Source organism: Bufo bufo, chromosome 7 (genome assembly GCF_905171765.1).
Source record: "Bufo bufo chromosome 7, aBufBuf1.1, whole genome shotgun sequence".
Taxonomy (NCBI): domain Eukaryota; kingdom Metazoa; phylum Chordata; class Amphibia; order Anura; family Bufonidae; genus Bufo; species Bufo bufo.
Window position 1 is genome coordinate 196,676,196 of NC_053395.1, and position 23,049 is coordinate 196,699,244.

The 23,049-nt window shown below is 44.3% G+C and overlaps 1 protein-coding gene across 2 annotated transcripts in view; it reads left to right on the top strand.

Annotated features, from left to right (window-relative positions):
- The window catches only part of IFIH1 (interferon induced with helicase C domain 1), a 58,193-nt gene extending 35,520 nt beyond the window's left edge, over nt 1–22,673 (top strand). For both annotated transcript variants that reach the window (XM_040439249.1, XM_040439250.1), the window contains exons 10-16: nt 146–373; nt 12,522–12,778; nt 16,115–16,264; nt 17,276–17,437; nt 17,554–17,744; nt 20,041–20,134; nt 22,119–22,673. In XM_040439249.1, the coding sequence (XP_040295183.1) occupies nt 146–373; nt 12,522–12,778; nt 16,115–16,264; nt 17,276–17,437; nt 17,554–17,744; nt 20,041–20,134; nt 22,119–22,295 (1,259 nt within the window). In that variant the 3' untranslated portion in view covers nt 22,296–22,673. The remainder of the gene's footprint in view (nt 1–145; nt 374–12,521; nt 12,779–16,114; nt 16,265–17,275; nt 17,438–17,553; nt 17,745–20,040; nt 20,135–22,118) is intronic.
- The last annotated feature ends 376 nt before the right edge of the window (nt 22,674–23,049 follow it).

A 23,049-nucleotide genomic window follows, 5' to 3' on the forward strand; every position in this document is an offset into this window, starting at 1 on the left:
GAGATCAGGTGCTGCCAGGCAGCAGGGGCCAGACCCCCCTCCCTCCCCAGTTTTAAATTCATTGGTGGCCAGTGCTTACAATTGTTAAAGCTGCACAAAGCAATAACCGCGTCACATATCTTACTTATCACAACTTTCTTTCCAGCTGCCAAGGAAGAGAATCGTAGGCAGCACGTCTGCGCACATCATCTGAAGAAGTACAATGATGCCCTGCAGATCTATGACACGATCCGCATGAGCGACGCATTTATCCATCTTCTGAAATTCTATACTGAGGAGAAGAAAAGGGCTATAATGCTGAATGAGTCTGATGGAGCCTCTCTGTCTGAAAAGATCGATGAGACGGATAGATTCCTGATGGACTTATTCTTTGGTAAGAGCTGATCTGTTTGCTTGATAGGAGCTGAATAAATGGTTGGTCAACATTACAATGACAACAGGTCTGATTCCCAGACGAGCCACCGCGGCGACCTCACCGACCACTAGAACAGGGGTGCCAAGATCCCCATTCCTTATCACTACATGACTACAATGTAGAGGGGCTTGTATGAATCGGTGGTCAGACATGCACCCTGCCAATCCATTTAATATCTGTGGCGTTGCTTTCAGCTGTTTTTCTTGGATCCATAGGCATGTGTGATTACCGCTCCATTGATGTTCCTTCTCACTGCGGTATTGCAATGAGGAGGAATGGGGAATGGGAGGTTTGAGATCCAGTTCTAGTTATCAGTGGGGTCCCAGCTATGGGCCCACTGCAATCAAATGCCCTTTTAACAGAAGTTTTATTGTGCAAGGCAGATACATTTTAACGGTGAGGTCTACTGATAACCGTCAATTGAAGGGACACTTCCACCAGAAAGGGTTATTATTTTCTTTTTTTAAATCAATATTCATCAAAAACAATTTTTAAAAAGTTTTGGCTGTTTGTCTTTTTAATATCAGCAGTACTATGCCATTAAAAATGAAATACAAAATCTTGATCTTCTGTAGCAGTCAGCACAGAGATAAAATATATAAATAGGCAATCCATGCTCAGTTTACTGCTGCTGTAAGGGGAAGATGTTATCTGTTAGTATAGTAGTATATGTAGAATTGGGATAACACTATGACAGCTATATTGTTCTCTTGATCTGCCTAGATAAAATGGCCACAGAAGAGCATTGCACTTATCAGTGTAACTTGTGCAGGGGTGAACTGGCCATATACCCTACAGGGAAAGTTTCTGGTGTGCCAATACCCAGGGGGCTGTCCGAGCCCTACTCATGGTGGCTGGCCAGGGACATCACCATCTGACCCTTTGAGTAATTTAAATGCTGACTGTATCGCCATCCTCAGTATGGTGATAGGACAGTATTTTATGCTGCACTGTGGTAGTAAGGTATAAAAGTGAGTCAGGAACACCCACTACTGTAAAACACAGAATTGATTTAAAGTAAAAACACTCCTCACTCCTCCTTTCTAATCAAATACACACTGGGTACATACTGTACATATATTAAAAACACAAAATAAAATAAGTGTATAGTAAAAACATGGATAATGAAATCCCCACCAAAGACAAAAAAAGGCAAAGTCCCAATCAATACACAATGGAGCGCTTACTATATTGGTTATACTGTATGTATCATGTATGAGAACCGGCAGAAGTTAAATATATGGCCAACTCACATATACTCTACATATATATCACTATTTGGGTAGGTCAAGCGACAAGATCCTTCTTGCTTAGCACATATACATAGTATTGATGCTGTACCATATATACATATATACATCCCCTATTGACCCTAACCAGGTTGTATGCCCCTCTTAGGTCTAATTTGGAAAAGACTTTAGCCCCAACAACCTGGTTAAACAGGTCCGGGATCAGAGGAAGCGGATAAGGATCACGAATAGTGATACTGTTCAGCTCCCTGAAATCCAGACAAGGTCTTAAAGAACCATCTTTTTTCTTAACAAAGAAAAAAACAGCGGCAACAGGTGACTTCGAGGGTCGTATGTGTCCTTTTCTCAGACTCTCAGAGATATAAGCACACATAGCGACCCTCTCAGGTTGGGAGAGATTGTATAAACGAGATTTAGGCAGCTTGGCGCCTGGGATGAGATTAATAGGGCAATCATGCTCCCTGTGCGGAGGTAAACCCTGAACTCCACTCTCAGAGAAGACATCCAAAAATTCAGAGAGGAAAGGTGGTACAGTCTTAGTAGAAACCTCAGAAACAGATGTTATGAGGCAATTCTCTCTGCAAAAGTTACTCCAACCATTTATTTGCCTCGCTTGCCAATCAATGGTGGGGTTATGTTTAGTGAGCCAGGGTAGCCCCAACACTAGAGGAGTAGGCAAACCGCTAAGGACGAAACATGACACATCCTCAACATGAGCATCACTCACAATTAAACGGATATTGTGAACTATGCCCTTTAATGATTTCTGAGAAAGTGGAGCTGAATCAATAGCAAAAACAGGAATATCCTTTCCCAAAGTGCATACCTGGAAACCATGAGTTATTGCAAATTGATTATCAATGAGGTTGACAGCTGCTCCACTATCCACAAAAATCTCACAAAAAACGCTCTTGCTCTCTAGCGCCACCCTAGCAGGCAGGACAAAACAGGAACTACAAGCAAACGGGAAACCTTCAATTTCCGCCTCAACCCTGCCAATAGTAACAGACGGAACATTTTTAAAAGATTTTTTCCTTTTTGTCTCTTTATTACTCCCAGAAAACTGCCTGAATCTCCTAGAGGGACAAACATTTGCCAGATGATTTATACCTCCACAACAAAAACAAACCCTCCCCTGCGGGCTGAATCTTCTATTGTCAGAGGCAATCAACCCCAGCTGCATGGGCTCCTGCTCAGAAGGGGCTGACAGCGACTGAGACCCCTGTGCACAGAATGAGACCGCTGCACTGTCCCGGGACTGAGTATGACAGGAAGGAGAGATCTCTCCTCTCTCTAAGACGCCTGTCAATACGAACAGCCTGAGACATAGCAGAATCCAAGGAGGTAGGTCTTTCATGAAAGGCAAATGCATCTCTCAATCCCTCTGAAAGACCATAGCAAAATTGACTTCGGAGTGCAGCATCATTCCAACCCGTATCTGCTGCCCATCTCCGAAATTCTGAGCAGTATATCTCTGCGTATTGTTTACCCTGGCATAACAGACGTAGTCTAGACTCAGCCAGAGCAATACGATCCGGATCATCATATATCTGACCCAGGGCTAAAAAGAATTCATCCACTGAACGGAGGGGCCGTGCCCCCTCCGGCAGCGAAAAGGCCCAGGACTGAGCGTTACCCCTGAGCAGCGATATAATGATCCCCACCCTCCGTTCTTCATCACCAGAAGAATGGGGAAGAAGGCGAAAATGGAGTTTGCAAGCCTCTCTAAAATGCACAAAATTCTCACTACCCCCAGAGAACGTATCCGGGAGCGAGATCTTAGGCTCAGCACAAACTCCATGAACGCAAGCTGAACCGGTCACTTGAAACTGAGAAAAAGTCTTACGGAGATTAGCTACCTCCAAAGCAAGACCCTGAAAGCGTTCAGCCAAAAGTGAAACCGGATCCATGCTTGAGACGGTTTTGGCGGCTGATAATGTCACGGATGGTGTACAGGAAACAAGACAATACCATATAAACAATGTCTCTCTGGATCCACAACTAAGGAACAAAGGGAGACCCCTGCAATAGACCTGCCGCTCTCCCTCACTGCTCAGCCTATGCGAACACCCCAAAGGTGGATGGGCGCATATCCACGTTCCTCGGCTATCTATTACCTGAAGACCCTACAATAGTGAGGGGACACGACCACCGGCTCCCTACACTGACACGGAGGGAGTCAGGGTCACCTGGATCTAGAAAAGAGAAAATCATAAATACATAAACAGCACTTATCTTGCAGACGACTGACGACTGATGACTGAGGACTGGGAACTGGGAACTGGGAACAGCATGCACACACACTCCAGGAAGTTGTATCAGCCGCACACTACTGCATTATGGGGAGGAACTTAAAGGGCAGCAATCAGTCCGACTGCATGACAGCTGAGATAGACTAACGAGATGAGAAACTAAACCAAAACAAAGAAATTCAAGGAGGAGGATCTGAAAAGCTCCTGTGAGCGCTTCTGGGCTGTCTGGCTGTGACAGTCAGGTGATCAAAGTTCCGTGCTCAAACCTCCGTGCACAGAGGCTGAGCTGTAGATATAAAGCGCTACTCCTTTAGGGTACCCCTTACTTTGCTTGGTCAGGACCAGAAAATCTTTGGTTAGATGACACAGGATCGCACCAGACGCGTTTCAGAGCTTCTTGCTTCTTCATCAGTGGCTTAGAACCTGTGTCATTTCCAGTTACCTTTTATAGGGTTCAATGTGGGTCAGACCTAAAAAGCGGAATGAGAATCTTCAGAGTTGAATATAAATCCTGAACTGGATTTTATCATCACATGGAATAATGTCCCTTTGTTTGCACATAGTGCTTCCAATATCCCCTATGTAGATCTAATGTCCTATGATGCGCCATTATTGCGTTTTTTTGTTCATAGGGTTTCCGTATATATTTTTGTGAAATCAATCCTTCGTTAACATTTTTATCCATAAATAAACCTACTACCACTAAGATATATGCATATATATGTGCTAAGCAAGAAGGATCTTGTTGCTTGACCTACCCAAATAGGGATATATATGTAGAGTATATGTGAGATGGCCATATATTTAACTCCTGCCGGTTCTCATACACGATACATATAACCAATATAGTAAGCGCTCCATTGTGTATTGATTGGGCTTTGCCTTTTTTTTGTCTTTGGGGGGATTTCGTTATCGATGTTTTTACCATACACTTATTTTATTTTGTGTTTTTAATATACAGTATATGTACCCAGTGTGTATTTGATTAGAAAAGAGGAGTGTTTTTACTTTAAATAAATTCTGTGTTTTACAGCACCAGTAGTGGGCGTTCCTGCCTTACTTTTATACTTAACTTGTTTTTCTATGATTTTTCTAGAGAACCCAAAATATCCAATTTTCCTAGTGTGAGCCCCCTTATCCAATATTTCCACTGTGGTAGTTGGTTTTGCTGGGACGGTATTTTGTGCTGCACTATAGTATTGATGGCCCCGCCTACTTCTGTTGTCCCTACCTACTTGTGGCTTCTGTTGGCTCTGCCTACTTGTTTTGCCCTGCCTTCTGTCAGTTTGGACTTGTCTACAACTTGGGGCCAATTTTAGTTTTTTTTTCCCATCCCTCAATGTGTGATTCTCTAATTGAGTCACTAGAGGGGGGCTGTCATGCCCGGCTCTGACGGTGTGCGGAGGTCTGTCAGATTGGCAGCACGTGTCTAACCTTTTGTTTGTTTTGGAATCATGCTGGATCCGCCTTCCTTCAGGTTCTCTGGGTGGGGTCATTGGCTTAAATTGCCTTCAATCCCAGAGAGCCGTGCGTGTTATAGCTTTCTGTCTGGCCTTGGATTCAAGGAAGGAACGATTGTCTGTTCCAGCTCAGATAAGTTTTATTTCTGTTTGTGTTGTTTGCGGTCTAGGCTATTTGTGTGTCTTCTGCCCCTTCTCCCCTCTCACCATCTCAGGGATTCTAGGGTGTTTGCAGTCCAGGCACGTGGACACTTCATTCCTACCATTAAGGTCTGAAAGTGGGCTTAGCAGCATAGGGAGAGAAGTCAGGGATGTGCTAGGAGGTGACCTGTCCCCAGCATCTAGCCTAGACACTTGTGTATTTGGTTGTTTGTGTATCTGAGTTCCTGTCCACCGTGACATTATAACACGCCATACTGTGACTCAGCGATTTTGTGATGGCGTCAATTGATGCACTGGTTGACCGCATGCAGGGATTGTCCCTGGAGGTTGCGGATCTGCGTGGTTCGGTCACACAGTGTCAGAGGGTTCTGGCATCAGGTGCAGGTCAAATTGGTGGGGAGCCTAAAGTTGCTCTTCCCGAGAAATTTACAGGGGGTGCGAATGATTTTGTCTGCTTTAAAGAGTCATGCAAACTGTATTTTCGACTGCGTCCATTGTCATCAGGTGAAGAAAGTCAGAGGGTTGGTATCATCATGTCTCTGCTTAAAGGGGACGCGCAATCCTGGGCTTTTTCTCTGCCGCCCGGTTCTCTGGCCCTCCGGTCGGTGCAGGAATTTTTCAAAGCCCTGGGATTGATTTACGATGACCCAGATCGGGTCTCAATGGCAGAATCTAAATTGCGTAACTTACTACAGGGTAAACATACTGCTGAGGTTTACTGCACAGAGTTTAGGAGGTGGGCTACTGAGTCGGGGTGGAACAACCCCGCCTAACGTAGTCAGTTTTGTTAGGGGTTATCTGAAAGGTTGAAAGATGCCCTGGCTTTTCATGAGTACCCGGATACTCTAGAGAATGCAATGTCTTTGGCTATACGGTTGGATAGACGTATCAGAGAGAGGTGTAAGGGTCCCTCCGTGCAAGGTATCCCTTCTGCATGTGGTTTTGTCTCACCTGCTGCCCAGGGTGATATTACTTATAACTCTGGGGTAGGGGAGGAACCCATGCAGTTGGGTCAGATATCTTTTCGTTCTGGTAGGAGAAACTTTAGGAGATTACATAAGCTATGTTACTACTGTGGTAAAAGTGACCATCTTGTTTTTGCTTGTCCTTTTGTTAAATCACGTGATGATATGAAAGAAAGAGAAACCGTCCTGACTCTTGGAAGCGTGAATGGAGTAGTGGAACAAGCAAATATGCAAGCTCCCTGTAATTCTCGTTTTCTCCTTCCAGCCATGGTGGCGCTAGACTCAAGAAAATTCTTTGTTGAGATATTCATTGACTGTGGTGCTGGGCTAAACCTTATTGACTTTCTTTTCCTTCAAAATCTGGGTCTAAGTACGTGCACTTTGGAAAGGGAGATTCCAGTGTTTGCAATAGATTCTTCACCTCTTTCTCAAAGGAGTCTCACTCATATTGCACATAATATTCAGTTGAGGTTGGATGATTCACATGTAGAGCTTATTTCTTGTTTTGTCATGAGGAATTTGCCTGCTCCTTTGGTCCTAGGCTTTCCTTGGTTGACAAAACATAATCCAATTATTGATTGGCAGGCAAGACAAATTATTGGTTGGGGAGAGTTTTGTGCGGAGAATTGTCTTGGCACATCTATCTCAGGGGTGTCCACTGCGGTTCTACCTCAATATCTCTCAGACTTTGCGGATGTCTTTTCGGAGGATGGGACCCAGGAATTGCCCCCTCATCGTGACTATGATTGTCCAGTTAATCTCATCCCAGGAGCTAAGTTGCCAAAGTCTCGCCTTTACAATCTTTCCCAACCTGAAAGAGAGGTCATGCGAAAGTATATCGCCGAGAGTTTGGCAAAAGGTCATATTAGGCCATCTAAGTCTCCGGTGGCAGTAGGTTTTTTCTTAGTCAAGAAAAAGGATGGATCACTGAGACCGTGTTTGGATTTTCGGGAATTGAACCGCATTACAGTCCGGGATCCGTATCCCCTTCCTTTGATCTCCGATCAGATTGTTGGTGCCAGGGTGTTCTCCAAGTTGGATTTGAGAGGGGCCTACAATCTGATCAGAATCAAGGAAGGGGATGAGTGGAAGACGGCCTTCAACACGCACGAGGGTCATTTTGAGAATCTGGTTATGCCTCTTGGGTTGACGAACGCGCCAGCGGTATTTCAGCGATTCGTCAATGACATTTTTCATCACTTGGTGGGGAGGTTCGTGGTGGTTTACTTGGATGACATTTTAATTTACTCTCTTGATCTGAAGACCCATCAGGATCATGTGAGACAGGTTTTGACGATCCTTCAGGAGAATAAGTTATATGCCAAATTGGAAAAATGTGTGTTTTCTGTGCAGGAGCTTCCGTTTTTGCGATATCTGCTTTCCGACTCTGGTTTTCGTATGGACCCCGAAAAAGTCCGGGCGGTTCTGGAATGGGACCGACCAGAGAATCAGAAAGCTTTGATGCGATTTTTGGGGTTTACTAACTATTATAGAAAATTTATTCTAAACTATTCCACCATTGTTAAACCTCTGACTGATATGACAAAGAAGGGCACTGACGTCTCTGTTTGGTCGGAGGAGGCATTGCAGGCCTTTTCTACTATTAAGGAGTGTTTTGCGTCTGCTCCCATTCTGGTGCAGCCCGATGTGTCTCAACCATTCGTGGTGGAGGTGGATGCATCAGAAGTGGGGGTGGGAGCTGTGCTGTCGCAGGGTTCATCTCCTGGCAAATGGGTCCCGTGTGCTTTCTTTTCCAAGAAGCTCTCGGTCGCCGAGAGGAACTATGATGTGGGAGATAGAGAGTTGCTGGGCTATAAAATTGGCCTTTGAGGAATGGCGTCACTGGTTGGAGGGGGCTTCTCACCCCGTTACTGTTTATACGGATCATAAGAATTTGGCTTACCTGCAATCTGCCAAGCGTCTGAACCCTAGACAGGCTAGATGGTCACTGTTTTTTACTAGGTTCAATTTTGTTGTCACTTTTCGTCCGGGGGTCAAAAATATCAAGGCAGATGCGTTGTCTCGCAGTTTTCCTGGGGGAGGTGATTCAGAGGATCCTGCTCCGATTTTGGCCGACGGGGTTGTGGTTTCCGCCCTGTATCCCGAATTGGAGATAGAGGTGTTGGGAGCTCAGGAGGGGGCTCCTAGTTCCTGTCCCCCAGGGAGGTTATTTGTTCCCGAAGAACTGCGATACAAGGTTTTCAAGGAACATCACGATACTGTCCTTGCCGGACATCCTGGTGGTAAGTCCACCTGTGACCTTGTGTCCTGGAGTTTCTGGTGGCCCGGGTTACGTAGGAGCATTGAGGATTACGTGGCAGCCTGTGAGACCTGTGCACGATCTAAGGTTGCTCATACTCGACCGGCTGGGTCACTCCTTCCTTTATCTATTCCGTCTCGTCCTTGGACACACTTGTCCATGGACTTTATTACGGATCTGCCGAGTTCCTCTGGGAAAACAGTAATTTTGGTGGTAGTTGATCATTTTAGCAAGATGACTCATTTTATATCGTTAACTGCTCTGCCTATTGCCAAGACTTTTGCGCAAATTTTTGTTGACAATATCGTGAGATTGCATGGTATTCCTTCGGATGTGGTTTCTGATAGGGGCACGCAGTTTGTCTCCAGGTTCTGGAGGGCGTTCTGCTCTCGGCTTGGCATTCAACTTTCGTTCTCTTCGGCTTTCCATCCACAGTCGAATGGTCAGACGGAGCGTACTAATCAGAACCTGGAGACCTACTTGAGGTGCTTTGTGGCGGAAAATCAGGAGGACTGGTCCTCATTCCTGCCCTTAGCGGAGTTTGCTTTGAATAACCGTAGACAGGAATCCACGGGTAAGTCGCCATTTTTTGGCGCATATGGTTTTCATCCTCAGTTTGGTACCTTTTCTGGGACTAGTTCCTCTGGGATGCCAGAGGAGGAAAGGTTTTCTTCCACCTTATCATCTATCTGGCGGAGGATACAAGTGAATTTGGAGACGATGGGTGAGAGATATAAGCGAATGGCTGACAGGAGACGTGTGACTGATCCGAACCTGTGTGTGGGTGATCTGGTGTGGTTGTCCACTAAAAACATTAAATTCAGAGTGCCATCTTGGAAACTGGGTCCAAGATTTATCGGCCCGTACAAAATATCTGCGCTGATCAATCCAGTAGCGTTTCGACTGGATCTTCCGCAGACTTGGAAGATCCATGATGTGTTCCATAGATCTTTATTGAAAAAATATGTGAGACCAGTGGAACCATCGCCATTGCCCCCTCCTCCTGTTCTGGTCGATGGGAATTTAGAGTTCGAGATCTCCAGGATTCTTGACTCTAGAGTTCTTCGGGGTTCCCTTCAGTATCTGGTACACTGGAGGGGATACGGCCCCGAGGAGAGGATGTGGGTTCCGGCACTGGAGGTCAACGCCAGCCGACTGGTTAGGGCTTTTCACAGAGCCCACCCGGATAAGGTTGGTCCAGGGTGCCCGGAGGTCACCCGTAGAAGGGGGGGTACTGTCATGCCCGGCTCGGACGGTGTGCGGAGGTCTGTCAGATTGGCAGCACGTGCCTAACCTTTTGTTTGTTTTGGAATCATACTGGATCCGCCTTCCTTCAGGTGCTCTGGGTGGGGTCATTGGCTTAAATTGCCTTCAATCCCAGAGGGCTGTGCGTGTTATAGCTTTCTGTCTGGCCTTGGATTCAAGGAAGGAAGGATTGTCTGTTCCAGCTCAGTTAAGTTTTATTTCTGTTTGTGTTGTTTGCGGTCTAGGCTATTTGTGTGTCTTCTGCCCCTTCTCCCCTCTCACCATCTCAGGGATTCTAGGGTGTTTGCAGTCCAGGCACGTGGACACTTCATTCCTACCATTAAGGTCTGAAAGTGGGCTTAGCAGCATAGGGAGAGAAGTCAGGGATGTGCTAGGAGGTGACCTGTCCCCAGCATCTAGCCTAGACACTTGTGTATTTGGTTGTTTGTGTATCTGAGTTCCTGTCCGCCGTGACAGGGGCTCTTTCTGGTCGGAGTAATAGTCTGACTGAGAAAGTCAAGCAAGGTGGTTTGCTGTGCTAAAAATGCAAATAAAGATGAAAGTAAAGAGCCAGGACAGAAAGTAGAATACATAGAGTGACTTAAAAAGATTATATCTAGAAAACCAACCACCAGTTTATTATATAAAAAAAACTTAGAATATTCACTGATAGACTGTTAAAATGTGCTATAATGTTTTGATTGTAGTGACCCTTTAAGGGCCTTTGACAAAGAGTAAGTAGTAAAGATTATTCATGTGGTGATAGTCTAGGCAATGTCACGGATGGTGTACAGGAAACAAGATGATACAAATAACATACGATGACTCACTGGATCCACAACTAAGGAACAAAAAGGGAGACCCCTGCAATCGACCTGCCGCTCTCCCTTATTGCTCAGCCTATGCGACCACTCTAAAGGTGAATGGGCGCATATCCACGTACCTCGGCTATCTGAACCTGAAGGCCCTACAATAGTGAGGGGACACGACCAACGGCTCCCTACACAGACACGGAGGGAGTCAGGGTCACCTGGATCCAGACAACAGAAAATCATAAATACTAAAACAACACTTATCTGCAGACGAACTGAGAACTGGTAGTTGGGAGCTGGGAGCTGAAGACAGCATGCACACTCATTCCAGGAAGTTGTATCAGCCACACCCAACTACCTTATGGGGGAGAATATAAAGGGAGGTAATGAGTCTGACTGCATGACAGCTGAGATAGCCTAACAAGGTGAGAAACAGAAACCAAAACAAAGAAACTCAAGGGGGAGGATCTGAACGACTCCTGTCAGAGCTTCTCAGCTGTCTAGTTGTGACAGGCAATTACTGTATCCACCTGTGCAAAAGGTCCTTAAACGGCACCAACCCATTTGCCCTATGGTTGATTGTTGTTTTTTACCGCCAAAATCTGTCCCTGTAAATGGACTCTTAGAGTAGCCCCAAGATGAAGGGTTTATGCACACGACTGTATTTCCATCCAGCAAGAAAATTTAGACTAGCACATCCAAGCTAACATGATAAATAAAAAAACACACCATGGCAGCACACCATTACAGATGCAAACAATAGAATTAGGGATTATTCTAGATTAATGTGGTACTATACCTACTATACATGAGAAATGCAAGCTCTTTGCATTTTTGATCAAATGTGTTTCGGGCCCATCTACCAACATCAAGGTGGCTTCTGCAGATGGGTTCCTAACACTAACAGAATTGCCTCTCCTGGACCTAGCCTAAGCCTACAATGTTCAGGGCGGTGTAGGAACCAGCTATATTTATACTCTGCTAAGAAGCCCTGGGCAGATGGGCGGGGAGTGCTTAATCTAAAGGAGCGAGCTACCCTCCAAACATACTACAAGAAAATTTAGACTAGCACATCCAAAGTCACAGGTGTACATCCATAAAGCTAACATGCAGACAGCAAATAAAAAAATGTATGGCAGTACACCATTACGTATGCAAACAATAAAACTAGGGATTAGGGATTATTCTAGATTAAAGTGGTACTATAACTACTATGCATGAAAAATAGAAGCTCTTTGCGCACATTTTTGAAACGTATGTTGGGCCCATCTACTAACGTTAGTGTTAGGTACCCATCTGCAGAGGTCACCTTGGCGTTGGTAGAAGGGCCCTACACACCTTTGATCAAAAATGTGCGCAAAGAGCTTACATTCTTCATGTACAGTAGGTATATTACCACTTTATTCTAGAATAATGCCCAATCCTTTAGTTATATTTTTTGCATGTGTAATCATGTGCTGCCATACATTTTTTATTAGTATTTTCCATCCAGGCGCTATCCTCAGGAGTGGAATAGCCATTTGTAGTGATGGAAGTGAGAATTGTGGAATGCACACAAAAAGTATCTGTATTTTGAGAATCCGTGGTTTGCGGCCCACAATACAGATGCGGTCGTGTGCAGGAGGCCTTAAGGATATACTTTATCAATTCAGACTCTGCACATCTGTGAAATATTAAGTACTTACTGTATATTTACTCAGAACACAAGAAAGAACTTGAGCAACTGTCTGAGAAAGAAGAGTACGAAAACGAGAAACTTATTAAACTTAGAAGATCCATCATGGAAGAGTTTACCAGGAATAGCAAAGCCAGAGGAATTATATTCACCAAGACTCGGCAGAGTGCTGTCGCTCTGTCTGAGTGGATCGGTGACAATGAAAAGTTCAAAGAAGTGGGCGTCCGAGCACATTACATCATTGGAGCCGGAGGCAACAGTGACTATAAATCCATGACTCAGGTACAGTACAATCCAAAATTCACAGTGGTATTAATGCATATTTGTGTAGGTATTATAAACTGTAATTCACTGAAAAATTAACCTACTTAAAACTTAACTTTTGTATTAGATATTTACTAAAATAGGTCCCACAATTAGATAAATATTGTAAATGACTGCAATTGGTTATCTGGCAAATAAACATGCATTAAAGATACATAACACCACATTCACCATATATAAGTGTATCTCAGGCACTGAATTTGTTATAACCACTCACGGTTTGATGCACAAATACTCCAGGCTGGTGTGGTGGGTCTGGGTTCGGATAGGTGGATCCAAACTGTAACGGCATACAAGGGAATGCTCCAAACTCCGAACGGAACCTCACAAATAGCTGCTAGCAGACGAATAGGAAACGCACCCAAGCGGCTTACACTCCTAGCAATCAGTCTCTAACAGCATACAGTGAATCCCCCCAAGAACGAGACGAGGTTCCGTGTAGAGGGTCAAGCAGTGGACAGCCAGAGATGTGTGTTTATTGTTCTTATATAACATTGTTACACACTAGTACCACCCACAGGGTTTTGTAAAAACAACCAATAAACACGTACAATACAGTAAAACACTCCCACACAAAATCCTCCCCTCTGCCTGTGATACAATTACCTTACACAATGGGTTGATGTAATTATCACAGGCAGGAGAATACACAATGTCTTCTGTCCTGGAGACAACCGAGGAGTAATTCAATTATCTCTCAGGACAAAGGGAAATCGCCAATACACATGTGGAGACAATAGGACAGACATCACTACTCAAATATACAATGTCCCAACCATTACAGTAAACACAGACATTTAACATATCCCAAAATGGCACGAATTAGACCAGGGGTTCAAAAGTTAGTAAAAGTCCTTTGTGAACAAAGGAAGCATGGCTGATGAGAGGGCCCATAATCCTGGGGCAAGAGGCTGGCAACCAGGCTTCTCCACCACCCAGTGGCGAGGTTGGTTTCGCCACATTTCTCCCCTTTTCCAAACAGACTAACAGGGTATCTGACCTTCTGCCGGTCAGTACCCTTGTTAGTCCAGCAGCCCACCCACAAAACAGAAACAGCAGTACAGCCCACCCACAATAAATGGTTACTACACCTGAGCAAGGGATAAACCTGTCCATGTCCATGTGCCTCACCACGGCTGTGTGGAGGACTGGTAGACTGCTTTGGTGGGTTGCTGAGTGGGCAGAGACCAGTGGTACTTTGCCCTGGTGCCAGCGCTACCACGGAAGAAGCCTGGTTGTTGGAGGGGGAGACCAACTGTCTCCCCTTTAGATAAACCTCCATGCTGCTGTGGGGGGAGACCGACTGTCTCCCCTTTGGCTAAACAGCCCTGTTGCTGGGGGACAGGACCGACTGTCCCTACCCCCTGTGCTGTAAGTGCAGAGACTACAGTCCCATCTGCACTGTTGTGGGGCTTACTGTCTCCCCCTGGTGCGTTAAGCTGCGGCTGGGGAGAGGGGGTAACGAGCTCCTCTCCCATACATACTTCCAGCCACTGGGGAGGGCGACCGACCGTCTCCGCTCCCAATACAGTGTCCTGCTGTTGGGGAAAGGAGACTGGGCTCTCTATTCCCTGCTGGACACTCTGCCGCTGGAGGACAGGACCGACTGTCTCTGCCCCCTGTAACTCAGCCTGCCGCTGGGGAATGGAGACTGGGCTCCCAATTCCCAATAAATCACATTGCCGCTGGGGTTCTTCCCAGTAAACCTCCACAATATCTTCCCAGCTGAAGAGGTCTGGCTCTGGGTCTGTCACTCTGCTCTCCTGCTGAGCCTTCTCACTGGAGTGGAACAGCTGCTGGTAGCCCTGTTCCAGCTCCATCTCCCGGGTCACCAGGTGGACCAGGTCCTGCTCAATCTCATGAGTGTTGTCCCAGTCATACCTGCTCTCCCTCCATTCCAAGAGATCACGGAACCGGGCTTGTGTAGGGCTCCCAAACTCCAGCTCTGAAAAAGTCTCCCATAACAAGCCAGGACCATCAAACTACTCCTAGCTCTTGTAAGAGCTGTTCCTGTTCCTGGTTCCTGTGGTGGTATCGGTGTCGAGCGGAGTGCTTGGAGTCCTCGGGAGGCACCGGGAGCATCCATCACCGGAGGTACCCAGTCGGGGTGTCAGGAGATCCTTTACACAAAAGATCTTAGTTGTAGAATCGTCCACTGTAAAAAGGATCCAAAATGTTTAAGCGGTGTTATCTTTTTCCCTTTTTCCAATGAAAATAAGGGAATGGAAGATATATCCCTATAGATTCTATCAGGCCCTGCCTGAAAGCGGAGAGGTCTCCCGCCTAAATGTGGAAGAATTACCCCCTAGAGAGCGACCCCACTTATCGGTGGCTGACCCTAAGAACAACTTGCCCTATAACTCCCATTTCATGTATTCGAGATATTTCAAGGTCCCGACGCGTTTCCTCTGTCAGTATGATATTGGCAGATTCATCAGGGGATAAAGACTCTGGACTGCACATTACCAGCTTGAACATCAGCAAGAGCTATCCAGCTAACAGCCATTGAGCTGTATCTTTATCCTCTTTATCCCCCGATGAATCTGCCAATATCATACTGACAGAGGAAACGCGTCGGGACCTTGAAATATCTCTAATACATGAACTGGGAGTTATAGGGCAAGTTGTTCTTAGGGTCAGCCACCGATAAGTGGGGTCGCCCTCTAGGGGGTGATTCTTTCGCATTTAGGCGGGAGACCTCTCCGCTTTCAGGCAGGGCTTGATAGAATCTATAGGGACATATCTCCCACTCCCATTCCCTTCTTTCATTGGAAAAAGGGAAAAAGATAACACCGCTTAAACATTTTGGATCCTTTTTACAGTGAACGATTCTACAACTAAGATCGTTTGGATCCACCTATCAGAACCCAGACCCACCACACCAGCCTGGAGTATTTGTGCATCAAACCGTGAGTGGTTATAACAAATTCAGTGCCTGAGATACACTTATATATGGTGAATGTGGTGTTATGTATCTTTAATGCATGTTTATTTGCCAGATAACTAATTGCAGTCCTTTACAATATTATCTATTTGTTGGACCTATTTTAGTAAATATCTAATATAAAAGTTACGTTTTATAAAAATAAAAAAAAAGTAGGTTAATTTTTCAGTGAATTACAGTACAATCCAGTTTCAGTGGCATGTTGAGGAAGGGATATGGCAACCACCTGCTCTAACCTCTTTGTATGGATATATCCAAATTATATTAAGAAATAGATCCGCCTAATCTTTAAGTCTCAGCCTTTCTCTTGATAATATATTATCAATTATGATATATGTCATTGTTTTTAGAATGAGCAAAAGAAAGTGATTCAAAAATTTAAAAACGGAGAATTGAACCTACTGATTGCAACCAGTGTGGCCGAGGAGGGTCTGGATATCAAGGAATGCAACATAGTTATCGTGTATGGTTGTATCCACAATGAAATTGCAATGGTGCAGGTAATTGTAGATGTATGCATATGTGTATTGTTTACAAGTCTCTCTATACTGTTATATGTCTATCTATATATCTATAATTTTGCAGAAAAGAGGCATCACTTCAAAATTTGGTAAAGGGTGTGGACCATTACTTGCGTTTATTCACAGGTCCACCACCCTTTACCACATTTTGGAGTGCTGTCTCTTTTCTGCAAATTTATACTGAGGGACCTAGTACTGCCAGTCTTGGAGGAATTGCACCAGACTGAAACTTATAGTGCTGCTATCTATCTATCTATCTATCTATCTATCTCATATCAATCTGTCTATCTATCTCATATCAATCTGTCTATTTCAGATCGATCGATCTCATATCTATCTATTTCAGATCTATCGATCTCATATTTATCTATTTCAGATTTATCGATCTCATATCTATCTATCATCGATCTCATTTATCTATTTATCAATTCAAATCAGCTTTATTGTCAGGACTAAATGCATTTTAGCATTGCCAAAAGCCAAAGCAAGTAAGAAATAATTGGGTCGGGATGGGGACACATCCAGGGTGGGTTTATAGGGTAGCTTTGGGGGATGGGACACATCTATGTGGGGGTATAAGAGTCCGTAACACATCAGGCTCCTCTCAATCTATGGCAGGCAGTAATATATTGTGCTTCTATGGCCGCTGTGTTCTCCTCTTTCCCCAGTAGTATGTAGAGTGTCTCTTCCTCCTCCATGGAGGTCTGGGCAGAGATCAGACAGTCTCCTGCTGAGTATTTGGGGCCATGCAGCAGAAAGTGAGCCTCATCCTTCACAGCTTCCTGGTCACACTACTGGCACGGTCTGCTCTCTCTGGGCTTGTACCTCTGTTGGTTCCACCCAGATTTGATGAGCAGGTTTTGGGCGCTCCGTCTGTACTATCTATATATACTTAACTAGCTAATCATTTATGATATTCAATACAACTTTGATTTAGCATTTCATTCTGTCATTGAATAATAAAAGCAATGTTCTCCTTTTGACCACTAGGCCCGTGGGCGAGCCAGAGCTGAAGAAAGTGCTGTTGTCCTGGTGGCTTCTAGGTCATCCGGGGCTATTGATCATGACAGTGTTAATGTTTACAGAGAAAACTTGATGCATAAAGCTATCCAAAAGGTGCAGACGATGGACCCTAAAATTTTTGCTGAAAAGGTAATTCAGTTATTTCTAGAGGTGACGCTTGTTGTGTTTTTATGGAATTCAAAGTTCCACATCAGAAATCCATTGTGGCCATAGTGTCTTCAAGATTTATTTTTATTTTTTTGAAGATCCAAGAATTTCAGAAGCAAACCATTGTTGAAAGAAAAGTAAAGAAGAAGAAGGACTTGCAAAAAGTTTACCAGAAGAACCCTGGGAAAGTTACTTTCTGGTGTATAAAGTGTCAGAGTCTCGTTTGTTCTGGACTTGACATTCGTGTGATAGAAGACATGCATCACGTTGTTCTCGACCAAAAGTTCAAGTATGTATTTTATGTTCTTTTTAGCGGATAGCTGTCATCAATTGTAATATACATATGATAGGTCATCAATATTTGACCGGTGAGGATCCGACACCCAGCAACCAGGTTCTTTTTTAGAGGCTGCAGTGTGAGGGCCACAGCTTACCAAACAAAGCGCCGTACATTGAATATTGGCTGTGCTTGGTATTGCAGCCCTGGTCCATTCACTTAAATCAGCAAAACATGGCCACAAGAGGAAAAAGGCGCTCATATGGTGAGTATGTTAAAAAAGCCTCCAAACACAGGAAGTATGGTTCTGCTCACCTGTTTTTGTTGCACCTAATATTGGGTGCAACCACAATGAAGGCGAATAGGGGTGATTAGATCTAGCTGGTTGGTGCTGCCGATTTCGTCCGTATTCTCCTTTGGTGGGGGCCAGGCCGCCGTCTGGGTCAGCAAATATGGTAAGCTTCCACTGGACTGGGGAGGTTGAGTGGAGGCGTGGATCAGAGGCGCAAAAACGCAACCAGAGATATTCAAATCAGTAGGTTTTTATTGAGACAACGCGTTTCGGGGTTCTGCGGACCCCTTTTTTAAGTTGGTGGAGAAGCTCCTGCTGGAGGATGCGCTGCTCCAGGTGTCTGGCATGTGCGGCGTCCAGATGCTGTATGCATTAGCAAAAATAAATGTATGTTTCATTACAGCAGCCTATGAATAATACAGGGAGTGCAGAATTATTAGGCAAGTTGTATTTTTGAGGATTAATTTTATTATTGAACAACAACCATGTTCTCAATGAACCCAAAAAACTCATTAATATCAAAGCTGAATATTTTTGGAAGTAGTTTTTTGTTTGTTTTTTAGTTTTAGCTATTTTAGGGGGATATCTGTGTGTGCAGGTGACTATTACTGTGCATAATTATTAGGCAACTTAACAAAAAACAAATATATACCCATTTCAATTATTTATTTTTACCAGTGAAACCAATATAACATCTCAACATTCACAAATATACATTTCTGACATTCAAAAACAAAACAAAAACAAATCAGTGACCAATATAGCCACCTTTCTTTGCAAGGACACTCAAAAGCCTGCCTTCCATGGATTCTGTCAGTGTTTTGATCTGTTCACCATCAACATTGCGTGCAGCAGCAACCACAGCCTCCCAGACACTGTTCAGAGAGGTGTACTGTTTTCCCTCCTTGTAAATCTCACATTTGATGATGGACCACAGGTTGTCAATGGGGTTCAGATCAGGTGAACAAGGAGGCCATGTCATTAGATTTTCTTTTTTTATACCCTTTCTTGCCAGCCACGCTGTGGAGTACTTGGGCGTGTGTGATGGAGCATTGTCCTGCATGAAAATCATGTTTTTCTTGAAGGATGCAGACTTCTTCCTGTACCACTGCTTGAAGAAGGTGTCTTCCAGAAACTGGCAGTAGGACTGGGAGTTGAGCTTGACTCCATTATCAACCCGAAAAGGCCCCACAAGCTCATCTTTGATGATACCAGCCCAAACCAGTACTCCACCTCCACCTTGCTGGCGTCTGAGTCGGACTGGAGCTCTCTGCCCTTTACCAATCCAGCCACGGGCCCATCCATCTGGCCCATCAAGACTCACTCTCATTTCATCAGTCCATAAAACCTTAGAAAAATCAGTCTTGAGATATTTCTTGGCCCAGTCTTGACGTTTCAGCTTGTGTGTCTTGTTCAGTGGTGGTCGTCTTTCAGCCTTTCTTACCTTGGCCATGTCTCTGAGTATTGCACACCTTGTGCTTTTGGGCACTCCAGTGATGTTGCAGCTCTGAAATATGGCCAAACTGGTGGCAAGTGGCATCTTGGCAGCTGCACGCTTGACTTTTCTCAGTTCATGGGCAGTTATTTTGCGCCTTGGTTTTTCCACACGCTTCTTGCGACCCTGTTGACTATTTTGAATGAAACGCTTGATTGTTCGATGATCACGCTTCAGAAGCTTTGCAATTTTAAGAGTGCTGCATCCCTCTGCAAGATATCTCACTATTTTTGACTTTTCTGAGCCGGTCAAGTCCTTCTTTTGACCCATTTTGCCAAAGGAAAGGAAGTTGCCTAATAATTATGCACACCTAATATAGGGTGTTGATGTCATTAGACCACACCCCTTCTCATTACAGAGATGCACATCACCTAATATGCTTAATTGGTAGTAGGCTTTCGAGCCTATACAGCTTGGAGTAAGACAACATGCATAAAGAGGATGATGTGGTCAAAATACTCATTTGCCTAATAATTCTGCATGCAGTGTATATTGTAGTAATTTATTTTTATTTTTTTTAGAAAACGTTACAAAAAATGGGAAAATAAAACCCTTCAAGAGAAGTTTGCAGATTACCAAACAAATGGTGAAATCATTTGCAACAATTGTGGTCGGGTAAGTGTCTATATTTTAAAGGATATTTGATGAATTATAACTATAAATCTGATAAAGCTTTCCATACTTAATGATGGACTTATGTGGTAGCCTATGACCAACAATTTTCTCAAGTAACTTAAAGGGAATGTCCATCTGTAACAGTTTATACAGTATATACAATGAATGTGCATAACAAGTTGAGTAGTTTTGAACATATAGGACATTCCATTGCTTATCTTTTACAGATTCTGAGTTAGGCCTCTTTCACACTTGCGTTGTCCGGATCCGTTGTGCACTCCATTTGCCGGAGGTGCCCGCCGGATCCGTAACAACACAAGTGAACTGAAAGCATTTGAAGACGGATCCGTCTTCAAAATGCGTTCAGTGTTATTATGGCACCCAGGACGCTATTAAAGTCCTGGCTGCCATAGTAGTAGTGGGGAGTGGGGGAGCAGTATACTTACCGTCCGTGCGGCTCCCGGGGCGCTCCAGAATGACGTCAGAGCGCCCCATGCGCATGGATGACGTGATCCATGCGACACGTCATCCATGCGCGTGGGGCACCCTGACGTCATTCTGAAGCGCCCCGGGAGCCGCACGGACGGTAAGTATACTGCTCCCCCGCTCCCCACTACACTTTACCATGGCAAACAGGACTTTAGCGTCCTGGAAGCCATGGTAACCATTCAGAAAAAGCTAAACGTCGGATCCGGTAATGCACCGGAACGACGTTTAGCTTAAGGCCGGATCCGGATTAATGCCTTTCAATGGGCATTAATTCTGGATCCGGCCTTGCGGCAAGTGTTCAGGATTTTTGGCCGGAGCAAAAAGCGCAGCATGCTGCGGTATTTTCTCCGGCCAAAAAAACGTTCTGGTCCGGAACTGAAGGCATCCTGATGCATCCTCAACGGATTTCTCTCCATTCAGAATGCATAGGGATAATCCTGATCAGGATTCTTCCGGCATAGAGCCCTGACGACGGAACTCTATGCCGGAACAAAACAACGCAAGTGTGAAAGAGCCCTTACAGTCCCAGTATTATAGTTCAGAGCTGCATTCAAAATTCTTAAAGAGTAACTAAACCTTTGAATGAAATTTTAATAGGATGTCCCTAATGCCCTAAAAAACCTTTTTCCAATATACTTTATTTATTAATTTTGTATTTTTCTTAGCGTTTTTCCTACCTGTCAGCGGTGTACGGGGAACTGAGTTTTAAGCACACAGTGAATGGTGCACTTTAGGTAGAGTAAACACTAATAAATGTACAAAATGAATAAAGTATATTGGAAAAAGGTTTTTAGGGAATTAGGGACATCATATTAAAATTTCATTCAATGGTTTAGTAACTCTTTAAAGCTTCAGAGCTGAACTCCCTCAACAGAGGCATTACCTGAAGCTTCTGGGCCAAGTCTATGATCTATAAGAGGTTCTCCCAGGTACATGTGCCAGGCACTGCACTGGTGTCTGGTGTTAATCTGGGGTGTGTCTGACAACAAATGTGTTGACTGTTTCCAATGACGACCAGCAGATGTGTAAATACAGCTCTGGAATGTAATATAGGGTGTGACTAGTAAACGTCACTCTAATTTGTATGTAGAATATGGGGTTCATTTATTAAGACTGGCGTTTTAGACAGTGACGGTGGTTCCGCCAAAGTTATGTAGAGGTGCCAGTCTAAATCTACGCCAGCTTCCTTGCTGGCGTAGAAATAGAGATTTTTCTACGCCAAACACAGGCATGCCCCCTTCCCCGCACATGCCACCCCCCCCTTTTTTTGGACCTGGCATGAGTAAGGAAAAGTCACAGAACGCGTTGCAAATAACCTTTGTGCCACAATCTGCGACAGATGTATGCCAGTTTTCTTCAGTTCGTAAAAGACCCCCTATGTCTGTATATAAACTGTAAAATGGAATTCAAAGAAGGACATATCATTTATGGCTTCCCTGCATGGGTGACAAACTGTAATGCTTTTCTTAATGTCCTTATTATATTTGTTCCACAGCCATGGGGAACTATAATGGTGCACAAAGGTACTGAGGTTCCCTGCCTGAAGATCTGTAACTTTGTCATCAAGTATGAGGATGAGAAGATGACCAAGGACACTTTGGATGTTTGGAGAGATCTCCCGATCAAGTTCCGTCAGTTTAGTTTTCTGTCTGATGACAGTGACTCTGACTAAATGCAACATTTCTCCAGAACACAAGACTGCTAATCTCTGGCTGCTGTGACTTGTCCACCAGTGGGACTTTTTCTCTGGACTATTATGCAGATGATGGATTCCTGCAATTTTCTGGAGCTTGAAATGATGTGGAGGAGAGGGGTTGTATTATACGGGAATAAGATAAATATTACTTTGGTTTTATCCTGAAAATGAATTCATTAATTGTGCTTTTATACATCGCATGAGAGCTGGTTAAGGGTGGAGCAGAAGAAGACTGACTTTATAGCACTATGGCCCTCATTTATTAAAACTGTCTTGGAGAAAAACTGTCCTTGTAGCGTAACATTTGGGGTTGTTCAATGATGACATTAGAATGCACAAAATATACTTTTTTTTTGTAAAATAAGGTGAGTATTTAAATTTTTAGCCCCTGAAAGGCCTAAATTGTAGCCTCAGATGCAGCGATCAGCAATGAACTCAGCATCTGAGGGGTTCAATGATGGGGGGGGGGGCAATGTAATCGCCGTTCCCGATTCATAAGGCACTCGAGGTATTAAAGGCTGAGCGTGTGTCTGATAAAGATGTCTTGTGAACACTCGATCGTCTTTTAGTTATCCACCTTCTTTCTTGGGTATTGGTACTCCTACAAATGAGCCTCCCATCCCAAAGAAAGACCTGACTCTAATCTAAGTGACTTCTTATTTAATATATATATCTGTTTTATGACAAATTGTGATGGAGAATTGTATTATGTGATTAATCAAGGTGATTA